Here is a 20,667-nt window from a genome sequence, read left to right as displayed (position 1 = left end):
CTACTCCTATAGCCTAGTCCCTCTGCTCTGCTAGCTGCATTAGCATGGCCCACTCCTTGGCTTCCTCCAAGTGCATGGGGGACATAGGGCTGCAGATTTGGGCTGTTGCTGAGCTGCAAGCTTTATAATCAGGGCTAGTGTTTAAAATCTCAGGGTTGATACTGAGCCAGCAATGGACCCTGGTTCTATGCAGGTCCTTGAGCACTCCAAGGCTTTGGGCACAGCTTAAACTGGTTCTTCCAGAGACTGTGATCAGAATTCTGAGCCAGGAAGGGGAGGTTTCTTGAGTCTTGGTCTGCCTTTCCATATGACCCCCAGAGCATTCATGTATCGTGCCCATTTCCTTACTGCAAAATCAATGTTTTACCTGAATCTCTCTCTCTCTCTCTCTCTCTCTCTCTCTCCAGGAATTGAGGAGCCAGAAACAGAAGATTGTTTCAGAGAGGGAGCGACTCCAGGCAGAACTGGATCACTTGAGGAAGTGCCTTGCGTTGCCTGCAATGCATTGGCCTAGAGGTTACTTTAAGGGATATCCTAGGTGACGGTTTCCCTTGCACTAGGCCGAACCTATAGTATAGAAATATTATCTATTTTATTACCTTGAATATTTAATATTTTTCACTGGGAGGTTTGAAGCTTAAAAAAAAAAATGAGAATGTGCCATGCATGAAGCAAAGGATTCCAGGCTCCAGAAGAACGAACGAACTCGCCTTGACTTCAATGCACCTGAATCACCTTTGTCATTCAGCGAGCAACCAATGTAGGACGCCCATAGTTCTTTCTTTTTAAAGGTGGTTTTATTCTTCCCCCATCATTATTTTCAAATCTGAAAGTGAAGGCTCCCTATACCAACACTAAAACTTGATCATTTCTGGCCCCTGGGTGCGTAAGACTGGATCAGACCGAGCGTGTTCTGTTCCTGGTGTGGCCGTGTGAGCACTCCCCAATAACCCAGTCTGCTTTCGCTGCAGCGTGGGGCCGGCCTCGCTCCTCCACAGGACTGAGACCTGCTTCAGCTGGAAGAAGGTGGGGTGCATTTCCAGGAAAGGGCTTATTTGTTTGTTACTTTTCTGCAAAATTTTCTTCAAAGCAACAGGTCCTAGGAGCACACAAAGCAACAGTACTAAAGCCTCACCCAAAGGCTTTTCCCTGGAAAAGCTCTCCTCTAAAGTGCATCAACAAACTGAAGGTACCTTTTTATTACTCCGTGGGGGAAAATGTACAGAGCTCTATGTATACATATGTTCACACCCACCAAATTGTTACTGCAGTGGGCTGTGTTTTCATACAAACGTAAATTTTGAGAGAAAAGTCAAAGGTGCTTCAGCCTTGTACTGTGTATATATATTAAAAAAAACAAAGTTTTGTATGTTTTTATTACTTTAATTATTGTTATAAAAAGCCTGCCATTTTTAATATGTGGTTTGGGGGGATTTTTGTTTGTTTGTTTTCCTGTTTGGGGGTTTTGTTTGTTTTTTTGCTTTTGTTTTTCTGGGCAAAAAAACTTGCTTTTAGTGTTTGTACTGCTGCTGGTCAGGACATTAAAATATTGAAGTGTTTTTAAAAATTAAAGAAGAAGAAAAGTAAAAGAGCTTACCACTGGCGCCTATGCGATCACTTCATTTTTGAGTTGCACCAGAAAGTGATGTAGAAAGCCATGTGTTACTTCTTACCTCCTCCTGTCCCCTCCCCCTGGCTCTGGACAGCACCCAGAACCAGTTGCTATTGAGGAGGGGCTTGTCCCCAGGCGGGAACAAGCAGCTGTCGTGTATGCACCTGTGCGTGCACACGGCTCTGTTGAAAGAACCGGTCAGGAAGTGAGCGAGTTCTGTGATAGGATTCTAAGGTGTCTTACAGCAGTCTGAGAACAGGTGCAAAGTAGAAACTTTAGAAGCTTTATTTAGATGCAAAGCTTTGTAAAAGCCTAAAAGTAGGGTAAACAATGTCTGAGCTGAACTTCTCCTCCTCTCGAACTTACATGGTCATGAGCATAGGAGCAGCTGGGAATGCCATCTCAGTGCGAAGCAGTGTTTCCTCCTTGTCCCAGTTACTGCTCATTCAGGCAGTGTCTACTCTAGATCAAGCAGGTAACCTCTTGCCGAATGGGCCCAAACCAGAGACCCAGAGCAGCCAGTGGTTGGTCTGTCAGGGGTGGGAGTAGAGGCAAGAATCTTGATGGCCGCTGTCCCCTTCACCCTGGGTCAGGGGAAGGGCTGGCTGACCTTCAGGAAGGCTACTCACTGTGATCAGTGGCCGCGCCCTCAGCCCCAGACCTTAGCTGTGCAGAACAGCTTGCTGGCAGATGGCACTGTGTTGCTTTATCTGTTCCCACACCGTTTGCTTTGTATGTCTGCCAAGAATCTTCCAGTTATTAGCAAACTCAGACAAAAAGTGCCGCCAGTATTATCAGCAGTCAACAAGCGCCTTCCTCTCCACAAAAACGACTTGAAGAGAACGAAGGCCTGTTCTGTGGGCCTCCTCCCCTGCAAAGACATTGAGAGATCAACATGTTCCACAAGTGGGGACAGGTGTTCAGAGGGAGCTCTACTGCCAACAGTCAGAGAAACTATTATTGAATTTCTCTAAAAGTCTGCTTGCTATTTCCAGTCTGAAACAGCAAGCTTAAGAGTTATATCTTAGCACCTCCCTCCCTGTCCCCCACCCTACCCCCCAAAATCACAGGAAAGGGCTGGATGCCCCTGCTAATCAGCTTGGCAATGGCCAGAGGAAACAGGAAGTACAGCCCAGCCCTTCACCATCCAAGGGGAGCCCCTTGTTGGGCTTTTCTGTAATGGGAGGAGGTCGCGGGGTAAAGGGATGGAGCTATACAGGGGAGGTCTCTGCCCGTGGGTTACAACCAGCTGTGGGTACAGCTCTGTCCCAGAGCTAGAACTCTTCTTGTTCCTTCCAGCTGGAAATACCACCTCCCCCCCCCCCCCCGCCTGCCTTCATGCTTTCTGTCACTCTGACTCCCCCACATGCTCACCTATCTGTAATAAGACAATCAGAATATAAACCAGTAAGGCAGCATGAAAAAGCTAAGGTAAGAAAGCAAAGTACACCAGTGAGACCTGGTGCCCAATCATGGTTTTTTTCCCATCCCATAATCTTCAGATGATTCAGAAACAGCACAGCAGCACCTAAGTCTTCAGTTTGGGCTGAAAAATTGACAAATACATAATTTCTGAAGCTTTCTGTTCAGCTAGTTCACACAGTTTAAAAGACAAAGTTCAGAAGTACACCAAGTTTGCTCTAGAATTGTTTATGCAACTTGTGTCAGTATTTTCGTGAAGACTTCCGTCTTTCACGACCTTGTGTCTTCCTACCACACCTGGAAGCTCCGGCTGCCATCTGTCCTAAAGGGGACTGCACTCAACTTCCAGAGCTGAGGCGTGTGGTTCCACATTTAATCAGATCATTAGAAACAAACCAGAGCTCTCCCCAAAACTTGGCACTATATATAACCTGATCATTTGGAAATATTTTGTTTCATAAAGCCAAATGGACATAAAATATCTCAATCCATGATCTCCTAGAGGTGACCAAGACAGGACTTAGTTTTTTCCTCTAGAAAGAAACTAGACACTTAATTGGCATTTACATTCTAGAGGATTATATCCTAAAGCAAATTCCAAAAACATTAAAAGGAGCCCACGCTTTCAATAGCCGAGAATTACAACACAAGAAATCCCAAGTTTGTACATGGAATGGTACTTTCCTCAAGTAGCTTAATCATGCTGCCAAATCTCAAAAATCAGATACCCCCTTTCACCTCTGAGCTGTTTTTAAGTAGAAAATTCTAAGGATCTACCACAAGATGGAGATGGTCAGCATAAGCCGATTCTGTTACTCTTAGGTGTATATTAGCCACTTAGCCATCCCTGCACTCTTTTTCCAGGAAACCAGTTACTGACTTCCTCACTACTTGCAGTAGCCTGTCTGCCCCAACTTCTTGATCCAACGCTTAAGTGAAACTCTTCTCTCTGCCTTGACCTGAGGAAGACCATCTAATTGGTTGTGTTACTTTGTATGTACCCTGTGCTTAATTGCTAGAACAGTAAAACCAGTACATGGGAGGGAGGAGGAATGCCTCGGTCACTCTGGGGGCAGTTTAGATGCTGTGAAATTAAACCTGTTCTAAGTGTACTTGTTTGAATTAATTGTATTGTAATATTATTTGTTGAATGTAGTAATTAGGTATTTATGAATATATTGCTGTAATTTCTGACAACATCCAAAAAATAAAATCTTCCTAAATCATTAAGAGGAAAATCTTTTTTATAATAGGGCAGAAAAAGGGGGGGAGGGGGCAGAAAAGCTCAGCCATCTAGCTTTACAGGTAAAACATGGAGACAAATTCGATTATAACCTCAGCCAGATTTCAAGAGCACAGGATAGTAAGGGGGAGCTCTATGATATATGGGACTCTGACCCTCCCCAGTAGCATGTGGTTTCTCATTCTAGAAGAGTCTGCAGATGAAAAGGCAAGTCCTGTCATCTGAAAGCAACTCTCTAAAACAATCACCTAAATGACAGAGACCAGGTCTTCCTATCTGACCCTGCAGTGTTCAAATAATAACCCTCAGATGTTTGTCAGAGGGACAGCTGGGTAGTGATCTGGAACAGAGAAACCGTACTTGAGTAACAGGCATCTGGGCTTTGAACACTGAAGGGCAAAATCCAGAAACTGTTCTCTAGGCTCAGTTGATCGTGTGTGTACACGCAGAAAAGCCCTAGGCAGAACATGGTCTGACCAGCAGTGCTATGGTCAAAAACCAGCTGGTGACAGAACCCTACCCTGTAGGACTTGAGACTCATTTCTCCTCTCAAGGTAAGGTTAGTTCTAGGGCAATTCTAAACCACTACAATTGAAAAGTTTCTCCTAGAAAAAGAAATGGACCCTTCCTTAAGACACCGCTGCCTCCAACTGGTTCTCTCCATCCAGCAAGAGCAGCAATATGGGCACGATTTCCCCTCCCAACATCTGGACTTCAGCCTCATTCACACACCCCAGATCATGCAATCTGTTTATCCTGGGCTTTTTTTTTAAAACTTGTAAAGTTATTAATGTGAAAGATCTGCACAATCACCACAGATAGTGTCACTGCAGAATCTTTATTCCTGTCGTCCAATCTTGAGCTGTTTGCCAGCACCAGCCTTGGCTTTTGCAGTCCCCTAGACTTTCTTAATTCTGCCTTGGCGTTCCTTTTGCTGTTTTCCTTAGGTCTTTCTCTTCTCATATGGGTTGTGTCTTACACATCAGTGGGTTTGTTTCCTCTTTTTGCATAATCCAAGGAATCCTAAATCACACCAGAGCCAGCTGTCTTGCCACCCCCAAAATGGCTTCTGAATCCAAAGATGTTATCTGGTGTGGTCTTGTACATTGTGGCTACTTTGTCTTGATTTTCTGTATTAGATACTGTTGCCTTCCCCAGGGTGAAGAACACCAATGACCCATCTGTTTCCATGAAGGAGTCTGGTTGGTCATGAACTTGCTCAATTTGCTCTGGTTGGACAGTTACTATGTCATTCATGATGGCAGCTGAGCTTCAAGCAGCCAGGGAGTTCCCTGGCTTTCTTCTTGTGGAAAAACCCGCTACACCTTAACTAGAAATAGCCAAAAGAACAAGAGACACCCAAGTGTCAGTCTGAATATCACCCCTGCCTGCCACACATCCCATTGGATCAAACCATTTCAGCTTTAGGACTTGCTCTCTTTACTTGGTAGTAATGCAAGGGAAAAAAAAAAAAAAAAAAAAAAACAATGCAAGATGTGGGTGGAGTCCATCTTTATTGGGCTTAGATGGTGAACCCTGGTCAACATCTTACCACTCATCTGCCATCTACCTCTGTGTGAGCAGACTCTAGGAGAGTCTAAATTTAGCCCAAGAGATCAGGGTCAAGAAAGGAAAAAAGCCCCAGGCCACATCATCATTCCTACTACATTTCTCACTTACAAGCAACACTAAACATCACTGAATGTTCACCCACATGACAATGCCACACAGGAGACCGCAGGCTCTGCTGGAGAAAATAACTTGTTTTGCCAAAACTTTCTCTCCCCCATAAAAGAACAGCTGGTTCCCTAGAGACAGATGTGGAATTAAAGAATGTCTCAAAGACTAAGCACAAACCTGTTGCTTTCCAACAATGTTATGAACCCATTCCTTGTTTCATTACACAGTTTTTCATACATTCAAAAGGGGTTCTAGAGCTCCAGAGATACCAGTACCTCCATTATGACCTGGACACACACACACACCACCCGGCAGGCCTCCGCTGGGAGATACAAAGCCTTTCTTTCCAAGCACATAGCCTTCTCTAGAAGTCCTGAGACTGGGTGCTTTCAGGAGGTTGCAGGTTTGTCCGTAGTTTGTACATGTGATTGAGTGCTTCTGTGAGGAAAGGCCCGCTGCTGCTGATTTCCATCAAGGTCAGGTTATCCAGCTAAACACAAGAGAAAACCTGCTGGGTTGGTTCAGGAGTGCTTGATTTGAGAAAATGTAAAATCTACTGAATAAAAATAAGTAATCAATGAATAACAGGTTTTTTTTTTTTTTTTTTAAGGCACAACACTATGAATAATCCCTGCTTGCAATAATCCAAGCAGCACCAGGCCTTGAGGGCATGTGAGGAGAGGCAGCTGCCACAGGAAAGATCCTTGTGCCCCCTCCCGAGCATACCTACCTTGGCATGTGCCTCCTGCTGTCTCACAAAGCTATCAGCAGACACCCGTAGTTTGGCAATGCGAGTGTCCCACACATCCTTGACCAGGGTCCGGATCTCGTCTGCTTTTGGGATATTGTCTGAAGCACTAAAAGAAGGGTGGTGGGTGGTGGGGAGGGAAGGGGGTCAGAGGTGGGAATCAAGTAAGGAAGCACTTGGTAAACTAAAGCAACATCCAGGTAGAAGTGGGTCTTCCTTTAAGTAGGTTCCACACCTAATCTGGAACTCAAACTCGAGACCCCAAGATCAAGAATCACATGCTCTTCCAACTAAGCCACGCAGGCACTCCTCCAGGTAGAAATGGCCTTTCAAAACAAATGCTGCGGGACACATGGGTGGCTCAGCTGTTGGGCATCTGCCCTCGGCTCAGGGCTTGATCCTGGAGACCCAGGATCGAGTCCCAAGTCGGGCTCCCTGCATGGAGCCTGCTTCTCCCTCTGCTTGTGTCTCTGCCTCTCTCTGTGTCTCTCATGAATAAATAAATAAAATCTTAAGAAAAAAAAAATGCTGCTTGGCTTTAGGAAAACAGGAGCAAAATGTTTGTTTTTTTGAAAGAGAGAACAAGCAGGGGGAATAGAAGGGAGGGGGAGAAGCAGACTCCCCGGCTGAGCAGGGAGCCTGATGTGGGGCTCAATTCCAGGACCTCGGGATCACGAACTGAGCTGAAGGCAGATGCTTTACCACCTGAGCCACCCAGGTGCCTTGTTTTCAATATTAAGATGTAAACCTTTCTAGCAATTTAGCTTGGTGCCAAGAAAATTCAGCCATGACCCACACAGTTATTTGTGCTCACGTTAACTATCCCCTGACAGGTTACAATACAAGGACTTCAGAGAATAAGCTCTAAGTTGGACATTCTCTGTCTCAGGGTAACTGAGTGTTCTGTACGATAGAATTTCCATCTTGAATGAATTTGCTTCGACGGTTCGCTCAGAGGTCATGACAGCTATTGCTCATACCTCAATATTTATCCAAGGGCTTACAACCTGACAGGGAAAGAAGATAACAGCTCTGTGCCAGGCACTGTGCTCAGCACTACAAAGCATGTCTATCCTCCCAAAAGCTCTGAAGGCTAGGTACTGTCTCACTCCACAAAGAAAATAAAAATACACTTTACAGAAACTAAAGAAACTGCAAATTAGCATAAACTGAACATACCTATACACAGCAAATTCTGGGTAAAAGTTTTAACAGGAGTCAACAAGGGTCAGTGTGACAGCCTTCCTGTCTTGAGCTACACTTTGAATCCTTTGACCATTCTAGCCTTTTTTTTTTTTTAAGTAGGCTCCACACCCAGCGTGGAGCCCAGTGCAGGACTTGAACTCACGACCCTAAGATCAAGACCTGAGCTGAAATTGATAGACACTTAAGTGACTGACTGAGCCATTCAGGCACCCCTTGTTGTGAGCTGTATTTTAAACTAACCTTTGAAGGGAAAAACAAAATAGAAGGTGAAAATAGAAGCTAACACGGTCCATCACCAGGCATGCTAGGAAAGCTGGAAGTGGCCTCTCCACATACTGAAAGTAGCTTGTGATTAGTAGTGAAGAATCAGTGGTATAAAATTTACATAGTGGATTGTATTTAAGAACCAAACATTTGGATCTTATGCTCTGGACAGCAGGTTAAAGAACAAAGGCTCCCAGGTACTTATTAACTGCAGAACAAAGGTAAAATTAGGTCCCTTGGCCGAATGAATTACAAAGAATCACAAAACCAAAGTTTAAACTGCATACATAAGATCCTAAACTTCAAAAACTAAAGGTGAAGAGGGCCCTCACCTCTGCTTCTGTACTTTCCCTTCCAAGTCCCCCTGCCAACTGCCACAGAAGGCTTTCCGATCCATTGGACAACACACCCCTGCCAAACAACCTCCCCAAGACACTGCCGCCACAGAATAACAGCCTCAGCATCCTGTCCCTTCACTTAGTCTACATCTGCCCCAACAGTTCTGCTTCCCCAAACATACCATGCCCGTTCACATGTCCCTGCCTTCTACCTAGAGTGTCCCTTCCCTCCCTCTTTCTTAAAGGGATGCCTTCTCTGGCACCACCAGACATTAGGGCTGCATCCCCACATGCTCTGAACAGGACATCACACTGCAGTGTGGAACTTCTGATTAACAGGCCCACACTTCTTCCCCACTAAGTGGGGCTCAAGCCCTTGTGACTATTTCCACTATCTACTGGAATGCTTAATATGTTGTAATCTGTAGTCTCATATATCAACTTAAGAGCAAGTCCATGTTACGTACCACAAATTTTCATTTGAATAGTGTCATGCAGTGGGCCCCTGGCCCATGCTCTACAGCAGACAATAGGGAACTTCCTCATTTTTGTTATAGTTCTGCTCTTGAATCCATCAATGAAAAGGTTGCTCAGAGGGCACCTGGGTGGCTCAGTCGGCTAAGCATCCGACTTAGGTCTCAGCTCAGGTCTTGATCTCGAGGTCGTGAGTTCAAACCCCATACTGGGCTCCACACTGGGCATGGAGCCTACTTTAAAAAAAAAAAAAAAAAAAAAAAAGTGCTCAGGGCTTCAAAAGCTTGACATTTTGCAAATTACATTCTAGTATCTCCCATGCAAGATCATCCACATTTGCCTGTCCCCTTCTGCTGATTTCATTCAATAAATATCTATGCACCAGGCACCATACTAGGGCAAACAAGACACAATCCCTGCACTTTTTTTTTTTTTTTTTTAGAGGAAGAGAGCACATGTGTACACAGATTGAGGGTGGAGGGGCAAGGGGAGAGGGAACCTCAAGCAGGCTTCATGCCCAGCGTGGAGCCTGACACAGGACTCAATCTCATGACCTGCACCAAAATCTAGAGTCAGACTCTTAATTGACTGAGCCACTCAGGCATCCCAGTCCCCACCCTTTAGAACTGGGGTAGGGGTGGGAAGGCAGTCTGACTAGTGATTAGGAGATTACAGCTGACAAATAAATGCCATGGGGGCTACAGAGCTGCCAAGAGGACTGGCATCCTTAACCTGTGAGGAGTACCAGTTAGGCTAAACCAAAGGAGGGAACAGAGAATAGCTGGACCTACTGAACAGAGGGAACAGTATATGAAAGCCCTGAGGATCCTGGTATGTGTAAGGAAGTAAAAGAGGCCAACGTGAGCCTGGAACCTAAAAAATCAGAGGGAAGAATTATAGAAGCCATGAATAAGGCAGAAGGAGATCAGGCTAGGCAGTGCTTTGCATGCCATCATGAAGACTTTAGTCTAAACCCTGGACAGGCTCCAAAGAACAGGGATGTCACATGGCAGCTCCATCTTTAAAAGTCCACTCTGGCTGCAACATGGAGAATGAATTAGAAGCCAATGCGGAACCATAAATGGACACAGGGAAAAAAGCTACTACACCACACTTTTTGCCCCCAGTGGGCTTTCATTACAGCTAGGGTTCAGAGCAAGTGTGAGCCCTCTGGCCTTTCCTGTGAAAGACATACAAGAACTCAAATGCACACAGTGGAAGACTCACCAATAAAACACAGACACAGTAAAGCTTCACCAATAAAACAGAGCTACAGTTAAGAAAAAGAAGACTCACTGGGGTTCAATGTCAAGTGATAAAGCAACAAGGGATTCCCCAGGAGAGGTAGAGGTGGGAAGAAAGCCCAGGCAAGAGAATAGGTGCATACAAACGCCCCCCAGGTAACTGACACAGGGAACTAGGTGGCCGGGGATACCCCTCACCTCAGAGTTGAATGTGGAATGAGAAAGGAGGGATGGTGTAAGGGACAAGAATCAGGAGTTTCACTTTATACGTGGCTCTAAGGAGGACACATACTTACTGATTTAACAGGAGTTTGGTAAGTTCCATGTAGTAAGGGCTAGGCATAGGGGTAAAGGTTTCTTCCTTCCGCTCGTGATCCCTAATCTTCTCCAACTTTTCTGAAATTTAGAAGTGCATACATTTTTACCATCACCATGCCCAAAATATTTAAGTTTTCCAACTTTATCAGGTATCTACATTACCTATTGGATCAACTAACAGAAACAAAGGAAAAAAAGCACTTTTTGGAGTACCATATCACTAATTAGAGGATTCAGGGCCTATTTCCTCAAAAGTTTCTCTTATAGGGACACCTGGGTGACTCAGCAGTTGGGCACCTGCCTTTGGCCCAGGGCATGATCCTGGAGACCAGGGATCAAGTCCCACATCAGGCTCCCTGCATGGAGCCTGCCTTTCTCACTCTGTTGTCTCTCACAAATAAACAAAATCTTAAAAAAGGGCGGGGGGCGGTCCGAGTGGCTCAGTGGTTTAGCGCCGCCTTCAGCCCAGGGCCTGATTCTGGAGACCCGGGATCGAATCCCATGTCAGGCTCCCTGGATGGAGCCGGCTTCTCCCTCTGCCTGTGTCTCTGCCTCTCTATGTATCTCATGAGTAAATAAATAAAATCTTTAATAAAAGAAAAAAAAAGTTTCTCTTATAGAAGGTGGTAAATTTTTGTGGGTGTTGCTGCTCTGGCCCACAGGATGTAGTACTGATGAAACTGTGTCTGAGTCAGAAATTCTTTTCTTAGGGAAAGAGACAAGTGTTCTACCTTTGATGCAAAAGGTGAAGAGAGTAACCAGTGACTGGAGAAATTTACTTATGTATATGAAGCCTTGTTCAGAGGAGAGCAAGAGGACATAGAACAGCAGTGCTTCCAACCTGGGGGTGGGTGATGATCATGGGGGGTTAAAGCCCAGCATCTGGAATCCAGCAGTGGAGCCCAATTCCATCCAGCAGCAGCACCCCTCTCTCCCTGGTTTATGGGCCTGAGAAAGTCCTGAATGTGGACTGGCCACTGTGGCTGAGGGACACACACACAACTGTGCTGGGGGTGGGGGGAATCTGTCAGTGATGGGTCCCCTCTTCAGGGACCCTTGGTGCCATGCTACAACCCGATTTACTCCCCTGTTCCATTCACCTGCTCACTCTAATGCTCTCCTTCTGAGAACCTGCACACTCCTACTGGTACACTGCTCCCAACCCCCTCCACACCTGTCTCTGTGCACTAGGAACAGCCATCCAGGTGTATCCTGGACCTCCTCTCCAACCTTCATAGGACACCACCCTATCAATGCTCACTCGAGCATTCACTGTTGTCCTCACTACTTAACCATTCCATCAACCTCACTACAATAGCTTCCATCTTAAAATGAAAAATCCTAGGGTGCCTGGCTGTCTCAATCAGTTGAACATTTGACTCTTGATTTTGGTTCGGGTCACGATCTCAGGGGCCTAGGATCCAGCCCCAAGTCAGGCTCTCTACTCAGCGCGGTCTTCTTCTCTCTTTTCCTCTGCCCCTCTCCCTGCTTGCTCTAAGTCTTTAAAAAAAAAATAAGAGGGCAGCCCTGGTGGCTCAGTGGTTTAGTGCTGCCTTCAGCCCAGGGCCTGATCCTGGAGACCTGGGATGGAGTCCAACGTTGGGCTTCCTGCATGGAGCCGGCTTCTCCCTCTGCCTGTGTCTCTGCCTCTCTTTCTGTCTCTGGGTCTCTCATGAATAGATAAATACAATTTATTAAAAAAGAAAAAGAAAAAAATTAAAAGAGAGGGAGAAAGAGTCTAGGGGTGTCTGGGTGGCTCAGTTTGTTGAGTGTCTGCCTTCGGTTCAGGTCACGATCTCAGGGTTCTGGGATCAATACCCGAGTCAAGCTCCCTGTTTAGCAGGCAGTCTGGTTCGCGTTCTCCCTCTCTGTGATCTCTCTCACTCTCATTCTCTCTCAAATAAATAAAATTTTAAAAATAAATAAAACCTTAAGTAAGTGAAATAAGAGAAAAACAATGATCATATGATTTCACCCATGTGAATTTAAGAAACAAAACAGACGATCAAAGGGGAAGGGAGAGTAAAATAAGACAAAATCAGGGACACCTGGGTGGCTCAGTGGTTAAGCGTCTGCTTCTGGCTCAGGGCATGATCCTGGGGTCCTGGAATCGAGTCCTACACCGGGCTCCCTGTGGGAGCCTGCTTCTCCCTCTGCCTATGTCTCTGCCTCTCTCTGTGTGTCTCTCATGAATAAAAAAAAAAAAAAAAAAAAAAAAAAAAAAAGACTAAATCAGAGAGGGAGACAAACCATAAGAGACTCTTAACCCAAGGAAACAAAATGAAGTGGCTGGAGGGGATGTAGGTGGGAGGACAGAGTGGGTGCATGAGGGTGCATTAAGGAGGGTGCATGATGGAATGGGCACTGGGTGTTATATGCAACTGATGAATCACTGAACTCTACCTGTGAAACTAATAATACACTATATGTTAATTAATTGAATTTAAATAAATTTTTTAAATAATTTTTTTAATTTAAGATTTTATTTATTTATTCATGAGAGATACAGAGAGAGGCAGAGACAGGCAGAGGGAGAAGCAGGTTCCATGCAGGCAGCCCAATGCAGGACTCAATCCTGGGACCCCGGGATCACACCCTGAGCAGAAGGCAGACACTCAACCACTGAACCGCCAGGCATCTCTAAAAAATAAGATCTTAAAAAAAAAATCCTCCCAACATCAGCTACCAAACCACTTTTTTTTTAAAATAGTTAACTTCGGGATCCCTGGGTGGCGCAGCGGTTTGGCGCCTGCCTTTGGCCCAGGGCGCGATCCTGGAGACCCGGGATCGAATCCCACGTCGGGCTCCCGGTGCATGGAGCCTGCTTCTCCCTCTGCCTGTGTCTCTGCCTCTCTCTCTCTCTCTCTCTCTGTGACTATCATAAAATAAAAAAATAAAAAAAAAAATTAAAAAAAAAATAAATAAAATAAAATAAAATAAAATAAAATAAAATAGTTAACTTCCTTTCTTCAACCACTCAGGTGGGTGTCTAGTCTACCCTTCTACAAACACTGCTCAACACCAAGGCCCATGACCTCTGCTCAGCCAAACCCAACGGTTCCATCTGTCTTCACAGCTGACAACGATCAATCCTGCTTGGAGTGTATTTATCACTTGATTTCTGGAATACCACACTCTGAGTTCTCTTATCTCATGGATTCCTCTAGCCCTACCTGACCTCTCTTTCAACACTAGGGTATAGAGCTCAGATCCCTGACCCCTTGGCTACCTAAACCCATATCCCATGTGATGTCATCCTGCCTCACTTAAATATCATCCAAGCACTCATGATGACTTCAACATTCATATCCCCAAATAAGTCCCTTCACCTTCTTCCTGACTAAATACTTCTGCCCACATTATTTCTACTTAGATATCCAATAGGCATCTCCAATGTGACATGGTCAAACCCCAACTCTGGACCCCTACCCCAGCCCTCATGCTCCTGAAGCCTTTCCCAGCTCAGGAGACAAGCTACTCCATATCATTCTGTAGCTCAGGTCAGCCACGCTGGCACTCATTCTTCACTCTCCTCTCTCAGATCCTACAGCCTGTCCATCAGCAAATCCTACAGATTCTCCTTCGAAATACACCTAGACTCCAACCATGCCTGCCCACCTCTGGCAACTGGTCAGACTCACAGCCTGGATAACTCCCTCCTGCCCTCTCTCCACAGACATTTTTATACAGTTGACATTCTTTTCTCGCATCTAAATCAGAGTATGAAATACTGCTGTTCAAACTGTGATGAATCAAACAGTGACATCACCCAGTGTTGGCCAGGATGTGAAATACTGGGAACTCTCACACGATTCTGGTGGGATCAGAATACCTCAACCATTCTGGAGGGCTGGGTGGCGGTTTCTTACAAAGTCAAGCATAGTCCACCCTATGACCATAGGTATTTACCCAAGAGAATTAAAAACATTTTTCCAGGGCATCCCGGGTGGCTCAGGGGTTTAGTGCCGCCTTCAGCTCAGGGCGTGATCCTGGAGTCCTGGGATCGAGTCCCATGTCGGGCTCCCTGCACAGAGCCTGCTTCTCCCTCTGCCTGTGTCTCTGCCTCTCTCTCGCTCTCTCTCTCTCTGTGTCTCTCATGAATAAATAAATAAATAAAAATCTTTAAAAAAAAAAAAAAAACATTTTTCCACAAAAAGACTTCAATAGGAATGTTCATAACCCCCCTCAATCAGCAATAGCCAAAAATGGGAAACAATCCAAATACCTACCAACAGAAGAATGGGTGATCAAATGTGGAATATTTTATCATGAATGAAATAGTACTTGGCAATAAAAGAATGATGTAATGCCACGTGCAACAATAGGAATGAATCTCAAAAACAGTGACAGAGGAGCACCTGGGTAGCTCAGTTGGTTGAGCACCCAACTCCTGGTTTCAGCCCAGGTCACCCAGCCCTGATCTCTGGGTCAGGTGATGGGAGTTCTGCCCTCAGTGGGGAGTCTGTTTGGAGATTCTATCTGCCCCTTCCTCCACTCACGCAGGTGCACTCTCTCAAATCTTTGAAAAAAAAAAAAGTCACAGAAGAGACAAAAACAGACTTAATAGATGATTCCATTCATAGGACAAGAATAGGTAGAACTGTATGGTGGCAGAAGCAGAGGGCAGTGGTCTCTTGGGCATTCTCTACTGACAAACTAGTGGGGTTTCACTACTGCTCACCCCAGCGTGGGCCTGGCCTGTGAAAAAGCTCAGGCTCTCTCTCCACACCTTCACTGCCTGGCCTGCAAGACAGGCTCTTGCCCCTATTCTTTGGGTTTGAAAGGACCGAAACTGCCAGGAGGGGATGTAGCACTAACAACCAGAACTGAGGGGGTTCCCTGTCAAAGAGCCCCTCAGCAGAAGGAATTAGGAGTTTCCCTTTGTTGCATACCTTCCAGGGCCACCCCCTCTTTAGGACCAGGAGAAAATGCCCACGCAATCTTTCTGAAACTGTATTTGAAAGTGCCTGGCTCAAAATGTCCTCACTCCTAGATGGGAGCTGACCCTGGCTGATTCCCAATTGGGAGGGGACAATCAAAATCACTCAGGTGCTTTTCAAACTCTACATGCCCCCTCTATTCCAAATAAAATCAATGTTCTTTGCTATAATGAGCCACTTTTATCTGAGATAGGAAGAAGATTGCAAAGGCTCAGGATAAATTCTGCCTGCGTTGCTGATACATTAGTTTTTATTTTAAAGATTTGAGAGAGGGCACCTGGGTGGCTCAGCGGTGGAGCATCTGCCTTTGGCTCAGGTCCTGATCCCAGGGGTCCTGGGATGGAGTCCAGCATTGGGCTCTCTATATGGAGCCTGCTTCTCCCTCCACCTGTGTCTCTGCCTCTCTTTTCTGGGTCTCTCATGAATAAATAAATAAAACCTTTAAAAAAAATTTTAAAAATAAAGATTTGAGAGAGCTTGTGCCCATGAGTGGGAGGAGGGGCAGAAGGAGAGGGAGAAGCAGACTCCCTGCTGAGCACTGAGCTCACCCTAGGGCTCTATCTCAGGACCATGAGATCAGGCCTTGAGCTGAATGCAGACGCCCCCATCATTTTCTTTATTAGTGAGGCATAATCAATACACTATACAATTCACCCATTTAAAATATATAATTCAGGGCAGCCTGGGTGGCTCAGCAGTTTAGCGCCTGCCAGGGCCTGATCCTCGAAACCTGGGATCGAGTCCCATGTCAGGCTCCCTGCATGGAGCCTGCTTCTCCCTCTGCCTGTGTCTCTGCCTCTGTGTGTGTGTGTGTGTGTGTGTGTGTGTGTGCGCGCGCGCGCGCACGTGTGTCTTTCATGAATAAAAATCTAAAAAAATAAAATAAAATAAAATATATAATTCAGGGGCACTTGGGTGGCACAGTCGGTTAGGGGTCCAACTCTTGGTTTCAGCTAAGGTCATGATCTCAGGGTCATGGGATCGAGCCCTGCCTGCATCAGGCTCCATGCTCACTGCACAGTTGCTCACTGCAGAGTCTGCTTGAGATTCTTTGTCTATCTCCTCCTCTAAAATAAATCTTTAAAAAAATAAGATGTACAACTCAATAGTTTTTAGTATATTCAAAGTTGTAAATGATCTTTGTGTCTTTTCTATTTTTCATGTAACATAATGTGTTCAAGGTTCATTCAGTCGAAGCACGATCAGTGCGTCATTCCTTTATATGGGTAATATTCCCTTGTTTGGATGATGCATTATTTTCATGCATTCTCTATAATGTAAGAGAACCCAGCCCCTTACTTAATATGCTTGTCAATACATGGGGCTCAAACTTATGAACCCAAGGTCACTCACAACTCCAAGGTCAAGAGTAGTATGCTCTACTGGCTGAGCCAGCCAGGCACCCCAATATAGTTATTTTTTTAAAGTTAGAAGAAATGTTTCTTCAAAGCCATACAATATTCTTAATTTTATTTTAAAGATTTTGAAAGAGAAAGAGCACACACACACAGGCATACAGAGGGGCAGAGGGAGAAACAGACTTACTGCTGAACAGGGAGCCCAATGAGGGGCTCAATCCCAGGATCCTAGTATCATGACCTGAGCCAAAGGCATAAGTTTAACCAACATGAGCCTCCCAGACACCCTACAATATTCTTAATTTTAAAGCCAGTTGAGGGGCACCTGGTGGCTCAACTGGTTAAGCATCTGCCTTCCCGCTCAGGTCATGATCTCAGGGTCCTGGGATTGAGCCCCACTTCGGGCTCCCCGCTCAGTGGGGAGCCTACTTCTCCCCTTCCCCCTGCCCCTCCCCCACCCCATGTTCACTCTCTCGCCCTGCTCTCTCTCAAATAAAATATTTTTTTTAAAATAAAAATAAATAAAAAAATAAAGCAAGTGGAATTATCTTAAAATCAAAATCTGAGCGAAATTTGGTGTAGATGCCTCAAACTAACATGACATTAGTAATAGTGGTTAGCAAACTAAGAGGTGAATCTCTAACCGTTCATTAATTCCAGCTGATCAGCACTGGGTGGCTCAGTTGTGTGGGGGGGGGGGGGCGGCGGGGGGGGGGACCCTGCTCAGCAGGGAGTCTGCTTCTCCCTCTACTCCCACTCATCCTCCCTTGCACTCTCTGTCAAATAAATAAACAAAATGTTTTTAAAATTTCAGCTGACCAGTGGATGTTGGAGTAAGTGGAAGGGGCTCCGTGCTTGCACCCTAAGGGAAGGTGTCACTTGGCCCTGCTCCACCCAGGTCCTTACCCACATCCATCCACTCAGGAGGAATCAGCCGACACTTCTGTCTCTGTTTCAGGTTAATCGCCAGCCACAGAGGCACTTCCACTGGTAAACCAGGGTTAAAAGGCCCCAGGTCCCCCTGCCAAAGAAAAACCAAGTCCTGGTAAGACAAAATATGGCACAGGGCACTACTGGACCCCACTGCTGTCCAACAAGGGAAAAGGCGTTGCAGATGTTGAAACCCAAAGGAAAAAGCCCAACTGTGAACATACACCCAGCAAGGTAGCTCCAATCAAGTGATCAGGCCGTGGGCACTGTCCTCAGCTGCACACCTGGCCAGCTCACCTGAGCATGGGTTTCCTGCAGGGTGCTGCAGGGAAGGTGGCTGGAACAGCTGAGGTGCTGGGCCCAGGATGAGAACCTGCTCACCTCTTCCTCCCCTCTGCATCCACCCAACCTGTACCCCTGCCCCAACCCACCACTGGCCACTCAGTGTCTCTCCCTCCCCAGTACTCCCCCACAGCACCCGCCTCTCTTCCCCCAAAACTCGAGGTCACCCCACCCTGTATCCTCCCATATTCCATTCAGAGTCCCCCCTCATGAACTCCCCCCAACCACCAGGCATCCCCTCCAAGAACTCCCCACCACCACCACTCATTGTACCCCCGCAGGTAGTCCCCCCCACACCACTCAGCATAACCCCTAGGTATACCCCACCACCACTCGGGCATCCCCGGACCACTGGGCATCCTCCCCTCAGATGCTCCCCCCCACCACTGGGCGTCCCCCGTCAGGTGCTCCCCCTCGACCACTGGGCGTCCCCCCTCAGTGCTCCCCCACCACTGGCCGTGCTCCCCTCAGGTGCTCCCCCCTCCCCGACTACGGGGCGTCCTCCCCTCAGGTGCTCCCCCCCCACGGGGCGTCCTCCCCTCAGGCGCTCCCCCCCACCACTGGGCGTCCCCCCCAGTACTCCCCCCGACCACGGGGCGTGTTCCCCTCAGGTGCTCCCCCCCACCACTGGGCATCCCCCCTCAGGTGCTCCCCCCGACCACGGGGCGTCCCCCCCAGTACTCCCCCCGACCACGGGGCGTGTTCCCCTCAGGTGCTCCCCCCCACCACTGGGCATCCCCCCCTCAGGTGCTCCCCCCACCACTGGGCGTCCCCCCTCAGGCGCTCCCCCCCACCACTGGGCGTCCTCCCCTCAGGCGCTCCCCCCACCACTGGGCGTCCTCCCCTCAGGCGCTCCCCCCACCACTGGGCGTCCCCCCCACCACTGGGCGTCCCCCCCAGTACTCCCCCCGACCACGGGGCGTCCTCCCTCAGGCGCTCCCCCCACCACTGGGCGTCCTCCCCTCAGGCGCTCCCCCCACCACTGGGCGTCCCCCCCACCACTGGGCGTCCCCCCCAGTACTCCCCCCGACCACGGGGCGTCCTCCCTCAGGCGCTCCCCCCCACCACTGGGCATCCTCCCCTCAGGTGCTCCCCCCCACCACTGGGCATCCCCCCCTCAGGTGCTCCCCCCACCACGGGGCGTCCCCCCTCAGGCGCTCCCCCCCACCACTGGGCGTCCTCCCCTCAGGCGCTCCCCCCACCACTGGGCGTCCCCCCCACCACTGGGCGTCCCCCCCAGTACTCCCCCCGACCACGGGGCGTCCTCCCTCAGGCGCTCCCCCCACCACTGGGCATCCCCCCCTCAGGTGCTCCCCCCACCACGGGGCGTCCCCCCCAGTACTCCCCCCGACCACGGGGCGTCCTCCCCTCAGGCGCTCCCCCCCACCACTGGGCATCCCCCCTCAGGTGCTCCCCCCACCACGGGGCATCCCCCCCTCAGGTGCTCCCCCCGACCACGGGGCGTCCTCCCCTCAGGCGCTCCCCCCCACCACGGGGCGTCTCCCCCAGTACTCCCCCCGACCACGGGGCGTCCCCCCTCAGGCGCTCCCCCCCCTCAGGCGCTCCCCCCCTCAGGTGCTCCCTCCCAGTACTCCCCCCGACCACTGGGCGTCCCCCCCAGTACTCCCCCCGACCACGGGGCGTGCTCCCCTCAGGTGCTCCCCCCCACCACTGGGCGTCCCCCCTCAGGAGCTCCCCCCACCTCGGCGTCCCTCCCAGTACTCCCCCCGACCACTGGGCATCCCCTCCTCAGGGTCCCCCCCGACCACTCAGGGTTCCCCAGCCCCGTCCACTCGGCGGGTGTCCGCGGCAACCCCATCACTACCGCGTCTCCCAGGCGCTGGGGCCTCAGGCAAATGGCTGCCCCAGCCCTTACCCCGATGAGGTAGATCTGGTCTAGGCTGAAGTTTGGGATTATGGTGACCAGCTCCTTCTCAGCCAGAAACTCCACCTCCGCCGCGTCCATGCTGGCCAGAGACACGTCGCAACCGGCAGCCCCTCACAGTCCGGGGTGAAGGGCCAGGGCCACAGCTTTCCCGCCACCGCGTGGGGCCCGCCCCCCTGGACCGGAAGAAGCCTCGGCCAGCCAATAGCAACACGGCGCTCTCCCCGTGGCGGCGGGAGGCGGGGACCGCGGCCGCCTCGAGTCCACGGATTGGCCAACGTCAACGAGGCTGAGCAGACCACGCCCCCCAGCCTCGCGGCAGGGCCGGCCCCGCCCCCTCCGCGCTCCTCCGGTAGGCGGTGCTTCGCGCCGTGCACCTGGCGCTGCGGGCTCTCCGGCCGCGGTTCCCCGCGCTTCCGCCTCCCTTCACCTGTCCTGAGCGCCTACACTCTGAGTCAAGCTGGGGGTGGAGATCGGTGCACGTGGGCACTGGGACCCGCCCCGGGACACGAGTAAGTGCATTGATTATTAGGTCGTGGCTGTGACCTAGCCAGACACATGTGGCCTGGGCCCCAGCGGAGTGAGAAATATAGCCTTGTTTTCCTTAACTTCACAAGCTTTTGTCTTCTCTTTACATATTGATTAGAACCTATAAAAAGGTAG

General features: G+C 48.7%; 2 protein-coding genes across 7 annotated transcripts in view; one reads left to right on the top strand and one right to left on the bottom strand.

The window, feature by feature from the left end:
• Nucleotides 1-4,264, top strand: part of GSE1 (Gse1 coiled-coil protein) — a 413,751-nt gene extending 409,487 nt beyond the window's left edge. For all 6 annotated transcript variants that reach the window (XM_025427032.3, XM_025427033.3, XM_025427034.3 and 3 more), the window contains one exon: nucleotides 408-4,264. In XM_025427032.3, the coding sequence (XP_025282817.3) occupies nucleotides 408-542 (135 nt within the window). In that variant the 3' untranslated portion in view covers nucleotides 543-4,264. The remainder of the gene's footprint in view (nucleotides 1-407) is intronic.
• Nucleotides 4,265-5,774: 1,510 nt separating this feature from the next.
• On the bottom strand, nucleotides 5,775-20,193 carry GINS2 (GINS complex subunit 2). The gene is made up of 5 exons (XM_025427035.3): nucleotides 19,996-20,193; nucleotides 17,754-17,868; nucleotides 10,528-10,627; nucleotides 6,688-6,814; nucleotides 5,775-6,447 (listed from the first exon to the last, which is right to left on the bottom strand). The coding sequence occupies exons 1-5, from the start codon at nucleotides 20,083-20,085 to the stop codon at nucleotides 6,322-6,324; spliced, it is 558 nt and encodes a 185-aa protein (XP_025282820.1). The 5' UTR covers nucleotides 20,086-20,193; the 3' UTR covers nucleotides 5,775-6,321.
• Between the last annotated feature and the right edge of the window lie 474 nt (nucleotides 20,194-20,667).

The sequence above is a fragment of the Canis lupus genome, chromosome 5, assembly GCF_003254725.2.
Source record: "Canis lupus dingo isolate Sandy chromosome 5, ASM325472v2, whole genome shotgun sequence".
Classification (NCBI taxonomy): Eukaryota; Metazoa; Chordata; class Mammalia; order Carnivora; family Canidae; genus Canis; species Canis lupus.
Note: the sequence above shows the minus strand (reverse complement) of the source record. Positions and strands in the feature narration are given on the sequence as shown.